This window comes from Cebus imitator, unplaced genomic scaffold (assembly GCF_001604975.1).
Source record: "Cebus imitator isolate Cc_AM_T3 unplaced genomic scaffold, Cebus_imitator-1.0 Scaffold39, whole genome shotgun sequence".
Taxonomy (NCBI): domain Eukaryota; kingdom Metazoa; phylum Chordata; class Mammalia; order Primates; family Cebidae; genus Cebus; species Cebus imitator.
The window spans coordinates 8,142,736-8,149,568 of NW_016107354.1; the positions used below are offsets into that span (position 1 = coordinate 8,142,736).

At 50.8% G+C, this 6,833-nt stretch overlaps 1 protein-coding gene across 2 annotated transcripts in view; it reads left to right on the top strand.

Moving 5' to 3' along the window:
* Positions 1 to 3,925: 3,925 nt before the first annotated feature.
* Positions 3,926 to 6,833, top strand: part of LDHA (lactate dehydrogenase A) — a 14,023-nt gene continuing 11,115 nt past the window's right edge. The window contains exons 1-2 of one of the 2 annotated variants that reach the window (XM_017525863.2): positions 3,926 to 4,046; positions 6,233 to 6,382. In XM_017525863.2, coding sequence (XP_017381352.1) covers positions 6,257 to 6,382 — 126 coding nt within the window. In that variant the 5' untranslated portion in view covers positions 3,926 to 4,046; positions 6,233 to 6,256. The remainder of the gene's footprint in view (positions 4,047 to 6,232; positions 6,383 to 6,833) is intronic. The other variant, XM_037737535.1, reaches the window with a different exon arrangement.

Here is a 6,833-nt window from a genome sequence, read left to right on the forward strand (position 1 = left end):
ACGGGGTTTCACCGTGTTGACCAGGATGGTCTCAATCTCTTGACCTCGTGATCCACCCGCCTCGGCCTCCCAAAGTGCTGGGATTACAGGCGTGAGCCACCGCGCCCGGCCTCAGATTGCTGGATAATATGGAAGTTCCAGTTTTAGTCTTTTGAGAGGCCTCCATACTGTTTTCCATAGTGACTGTGCGAAGGGATTTTCCTTTTTGAAGAGGCCACACCCAAATAACACTTGGTCAGACTGAGAATTCTCTTCTGCCTCCTGCAAGTGTTTTCTGACTTGTTCCATGGGACCCACATTCTTCTCTGGCTTTAGTACAGAAATTCTACTGTTTGGATTGTATTAGTCAGGGTTCTATATTAGTCAGGGTTCTCCAGAGAAACAGAACCAATAGAAGAATATATATATATAAAGATACTTATGAGAAGGAATTTGCTCATGTGTTTATGCAGGCGGAGAAGTCCCATGATCTTGCCATCTGTAAGCCGGAGACTCAGGAAAGCTGGGGGTATAAATTCCAGTTCGAGCCCAAAGGCCTGAGAACCAGGAGAGCCAATGGTCTAAGTCCCAGTCCAAAGGCACAATACTGATGTCTCAGCAGAGACACCTATTGCCACCCACAGCCTCTTCTGAGCCTGAGACTGCTTTGGGCCCCCTAGATAATTTATTGCCCTTTGTAGGGAGTGGGGTGGGACAACATTCTATAGAGAGAAAATCACAGGCTTTGGGGTTAGTCAGCATTGGGTTAAAGTCCCAGCCAAAATCACTTATTAGCTGCACAAGCTTGGCAAAGTCACTCACCTCTCTGAGCCTTGGTTTCCATATCTGAAAAATGGGGATAATTATGCCTATTCCAAAGAATTATGCCTATTTCAAAGGATGAGTATGGGGATTACCTAACTTGCTGTCTGCAGCATAGCAGGTGCTCAGTAAATGGTATTTGTTTTATTCATATTTGAGGAGTCAAATACTGGCTGTCGTTTTGCCTACGAAGCCCAAAGCTGTGCTTGAAGCAAGTTGTTGCTAGGTATCATAAATTAGGGGAATGAAGATTCCACCTAGTTTATCTTCGAAGGTCATCCCAGAGTGCCCAATCCCAAGCATTTCAGGTGAAAATTCTTTGTCTCCCCAGGCAACTTCAGCGCTCTGTCTTCACATCTGCCGCTTCCCAGCAGCTGTGGTCACATTTGGTAGGCAGGCAGGGGCCCAGCCCTGACTGAGAACATTGTTGCAAAGACTGAGGAACCGGAAAACACTGTTGCAATCTGCTTGCCCTGAGGTACCCTGTAGAATCAAGGCCCACCCCTAACTTTTCAGCTGTGTGTTTGAGGTGAGAGCCCCATTTCAGAGCCTAGAGTGATCTTAGAATCTAGAGCGATGGGAAAACTGTTAGGACATGTGAGTGTGCCGTGCAATTTTTTTTTTTTTTTTTTGGTCAGGGCCTCACTATGCTGCCCAGGCTAGTCTCGAACTCCTGGCCTCAAGCAGTTCTCCCACCTCAGCCTCCCAAAGTGCTAGGAAGGCATGAGTCACTGCACCCAGGTCCTTGTGCTATTTTGGAGCTGAGGTTAGAGTTTTCTGTCAAAACCAAGAAACTCAGTTATGGATCCATCTCAGAGCTGCACCGGCTGGTGCTATAGGTTCAGGGAGTAAGTAGACCCATCCATGCCCTTGAGGCGCTGTCTGGTGGAGGAACATAGCCACACATACCACTCTTGCAAGCTGGTTTGAAAAATGTACCGTCCAGTCTGTTGGGAGCAGAGAGCAAAGCAGTACCAATTCTGTGTTGGTTGTTCTGTGTGCAACACAGAACACTTCTGTGATCAGATGTGTGGGGGGTTTCTGCCCACCCCCACCCCCCCACTCCCTCACACCAAGCGGTTCTCCAGGAGACACCAACTGGGTGTCCTAGAATTCAATTCCATTCTGACACTGTCCACCTACAGATAGTGTCAGATCTCATAGGTTAGGAGCTCCGCCCCACAAGGCTGCTTTACCCTTCAGGCACAAATTTCAAGATAGCGATGAATAGCCAGAGAGAAGAGATGCAAAGAGCAAGATATGCCCCCTCTAGGCACGTCATCCTCTGAGCACTTCCAAAGTTAAGCACCTTGGAAGCTCATCAATTTTTTTTCAAGAGTTTTCATAGAGCTTAATTGCCAGTCTCCACCCCATTTCTGGAGGTTAGTGAGTTGGTCTGAAAGTTCTATTCCTCTAATTCCCTATTCACTTGGTCTTTCCGGTAACTGGACCCTTTCTGAGACTATCAGGGAAAGAGGCTCTTTATAAATAACAAAAGACACTCCTATCAGAAAACTCAGGAAATGTTGGCAAACTCAAGGGCTTACCAAATATATTTCATAATATATCCCACAGTGGGGAACTACTGCTACAAACTGGAGGATGGTGGGCCAGACAAGGGAATCAGTATGAATACAGCCCCAGAGGTAAGTATGTGAAGAAAACAAAAAATTGAGGTGGGCACGGTGCCTGTAATCCCTGCACTTTGGGAGGCAGAGGCGGGTGGATTACTTGAGGCCAGGAGTTTGAGACCAGCCTGGCCAACATGGTGAAACCCCGTCTCTACTAAAAATACAAAAATTCGCCGGGCATGAAGGCCGGGGGCTGTAATCCCAGCTACTCAGGAGACTAGGGCAGGAGAATGGCTTGAACCCGGGAGGCAGAGGTTGCAGTGAGCCGAGATCACCCCACTGCACTCCAGCCTGGGTGACAGAGTGACTCTCTCTCAAAAGAAAAAAAATTTTTTTTTTTAATCATTAAAAATAATTTTAAGAAAATCGCAAGGCGAGTGGGTGCACTTACAGTTCCAGTCACTTCGGGAGGCCGACGTGGGAGGATCTTTTGAGCCGGGGAGGTCGTCGTTGCAGTGCGACAGGGTCACGCCACTGCACTCCAGCTTGGGTGACAGAGTGAGACCCTCTCTCAAAAAATACCAAAACACACACACACACAAGCGCGCGCGTGCACAAAAAAAACCACCGACAGTTCTTGGGTATGGCTGAGACTTGAGATGCCAGTGGGGTGGGCAGTAGGAGGTGCAGACTAAGGTGTGTGTATATATATACATATATATATATATTTTTATTTTTTATTTTTTATTTTTTTTTAGACGGAGTTTCCCTCTTGTTACCCAGGCTGGAGTGCAATGGCGCGATCTCGGCTCACCGCAACCTCCGCCTCCTGGGTTCAGGCAATTCTCCTGCCTCAGCCTCCTGAGTAGCTGGGATTACAGGCATGCGCCACCATGCCCAGCCAATTTTCTGTATTTTTAGTAGAGACGGGTTTCACATGTTGACCAGGATGGTCTCGATCTCTTGACCTCGTGATCCACCCGCCTCGGCCTCCCAAAGTGCTGGGATTACAGGCGTGAGCCACCGCGCCCAGCTAAGGTGTAAATTTTAACTGAGTCACCCTGCAAGTCCTGAGAGGCCAAGGCTTCACTGTGAGTGGGAGCTGGTAGGCTTAGCAGCAGAAGGAAAAGCAACGTCAAGTTTTGGAGATCACTCGACTTAGGTAAGAGCAGACCGACTGTGCTAGGCATTTTATTTCTTTCGTTCAACAAATATTTGTAGAGTGCTTATTACGTGCCAGAAACTTTCTGGACACTGGGAAACAGGGATGAAGAAGAAACAGATCTAAGCCTTCCTAAGAGTAACCTCCCTAGGTTTCATGGAAGAGGAAACTGAAGATCGTCCTGACTCAGGCTCACGGCTCCAACCCGGGCTTCTGTGGCTGAAGGGCAGCACCTTACTTAGACGTCCCAGCGCACGTGGAGCAGTCTGCGGGTCGGTTGCTGGGCTGCGCGCGCCGCCCGGGCCTCTCCAGTGCCCCGCCTGGCTCGGCGTCCACCCCCAGCCCGACCCACACGTGGGTTCCCGCACGTCCGCCGGCCCCCCCCGCTGACGTCAGCCTAGTTGGTCTACTTAAGGCCCCTCCTGCGCCTGGCTCCGAGTGCTGGAGTAGCTGCCGCCGAGTCCGGATCCCGCTGCTGTGCGCCCCCGACGCCCGCCCGACGTGCATTCCTGGTACGGCGGGGCCCAGCGCGCTCTGCGCAGGAGGGGGAGGGAGAGCGAAATGCCTCCGGCTCTGCTGGCCCAGGCTGCTTGCGAAAGGGTTCTTGCCCCCGGGAAGTTTAGGAGCCGCTTCCCAGAAGCAGAGCCCCCGAGACCTCTGGGCGGTGGCCCACACCACGCGTGTGTTAGGAGCTCGCCGCGCTCTGCTTTTGCTGTAAGCGGGAACCATGGCTTCTGGCCGCGCTGGGGAACCAAGGAAGTGGCCTCACACAACCAGGGGTCGAAAGCCCGGGTGGATGCGGAAAAATAAGGAGACGATAGGCCTAAAGGGTGGGGGATACCTCTAGGCTCGAAATTCGGCGAGCGGTGTAAAACTCGAGGTCCAGTTTCCGGAGCCCATTGAGCCAAAAAAGCCTCGGCTTGTCGGGGCGGGTTCCTGGAATCCGGAAAGGGGCTGAGTACCACGCGGTTTGCATTTTTCTCTTGGGACGCTCGAGAGGTGGGCTCCGTGAGGGCGGCTGCTGTCTGCAGATTATGGGGAGCTCTTTACGCATTTATTAAGCAGATGCTGGTATATCTCCGGCTGCGCTAAGCGCGGCGCATGCAAAGATGAAGCAGGCAGAATCCCAGCCCTACCGCACCTCAGACGGTCAGTTGAGTAGGATCGGCCGCTACCAACTCCTTTTAACAAATGGGGAGACGTTCAGGGCATCTCTAAGGTCTCCGTGAGTAGGTGGCAGAGGTGAGGAGTAGAACTCGTTTTGCATGTCTGTCGCCACCAGACTCACCCTCCCACCCTCCGTCACCCCACTCCCCCCACTCCAGCCCCACCCCCACGTTAAAGGTAGCTTTGGATCCTGGGTCCGCTCACTGAAGCTAGCAGGTGTCCGCAGGAACTCCCTTCCCCCTACCAGGCTAGAAACCTTACAAGGCTGCCTAGAAATAGCAGTGATTTGTAAGGAGAGACCCGACACCAGCTTGGTGACTCTGGGCTGGCTGCCTAGAGGTCCTCTCGGATATTTGCCCTTTTGGGTAGTGTCAGAACAAGACGTGATGCTTTGGGGATGCAGCCTGTGATTTCTCTCCAGCGAATGCAGTGTAGGGTTGGATTAACAGTGGAAAGAATTCGTGAGTTCCACCAAGTAGCTATTAACTCTAGGGCCGCAGGCCTCGGGCCCTCTGCAGCTATTTCTACACTCCCTGTACTGAAACGATTTCTTCATACTGGGCCTGACAGGCCTTTGCCACCAAGATCACGGCAGAAGCTACACCGTGCGCCTCCCTAACAGTCCCTGGTTTCCAGTACAGTACTGCGATTTAAAGTCTGGCGCTGGCCGCGCGCCAGGCCTGGGAGGCCGCAAGCTAGGCTTCACGTGGCTCACGTCTGCCTCGGGGCATTCATCAGGTCGAAAGTCTGAATCCCAGCTCCCTCCCTCTCACCCACCGAGCTGGATAGCTCCAGATTGCCTCTCCTTACGGGCGGGGCTTCTCAGGCTTCAGCGGTCTGGCCTGAGGCCCACTTACCTACGGCCTGCGGCCGCTAGACTAATCGTCTCCGCCCCTGCGTTCTGTAATGCGCATGCGCACGCGCACAAGTTTCCTGAGCTCGCCAATCTTCCGGATTTGGGCGGGGCATGAAACCCGGGCGTTCTGAGGACCGAGTTATTAGTCTGATTTCCGCCCACCTTTCGGAGCCAGAAGGAGAGCAACAGCGCGCATGCGCAAGGGTCACCGCCCGCCCCTGTGCCTTGGCCTCGAACTTTGTGGCAGTTAATGGCTTTTCTCCACATACTCCTGGTTTCTACTTGAGAGGTCTGGCTGTGTCCTTGCTGTAGGAGCCGGAGTGACTGAAGGAGAACTGGGCAGGTGGCTCAGTGATCTTGTGTGAGGAAAGGCCAGCCCCACTTCAGGTTAATAAACCGCGATGGGTGAGCCCTCAGGAGGCTATACTTACACCCAAACGTCGATATTCCTTTTCCACGCCAAGGTGAGGGCCTTCACTCTTCACAGACGCTGGCATTAGGCTTTCAACTCTCTTGGCAACCATTAGGTTTTTTCCCCCTCTCTTTTTAGTCATCTCTTGTGATTTTTAGTGGCAGGTCCCCCAAAAAGAAGTAAAATATGCCCTTTTTCAATACATCTCTTGGTTAATAAACATTAAAGAGGATGTAGTGACTTAAGTGTTTTTCCCCCTGTAGGTTCCTTTTGGTTCCAAGTCCAAAATGGCAACTCTCAAGGATCAGCTGATTCATAATCTTCTAAAGGAAGAGCAGACCCCCCAGAATAAGATTACGGTTGTTGGGGTTGGTGCTGTTGGTATGGCCTGTGCCATCAGTATCTTAATGAAGGTAAGTGAGAGTCCACCACACTGGAGGCGCATACCTTGACCACATCCTCCACCCCAAGAATTGTATTATTACGTTGCATGTAACAATATTTAGGTTTATGCACTCATTGAGATAACTTTCTGTGAAACAAACTTTTTAAGTATGATGATACACCAAAAGCAATCTGAAATGAAAAAGAATGAAAATTTATCAAGCTGGAGACGCAGTTCCTAAAATTCATTATTCCGTATTAACATGCATGAATTAGACTACCAGTGAAAAGGGCCATTCCTTTAAATAATTGAGGCACCTTACAGCATTAAAATACCTGAAGTTCAGATATGGAGTTTCTAATAAAAGTAAAATGATGAACTGTGGGTTCTGAATAAGATGGATTGAAGTGAGAAGGGACTAAAGCAGAAATGAGCTATGAAAAGGCCTTGTAGCAACACAGGACTCTCCATATGTTTTT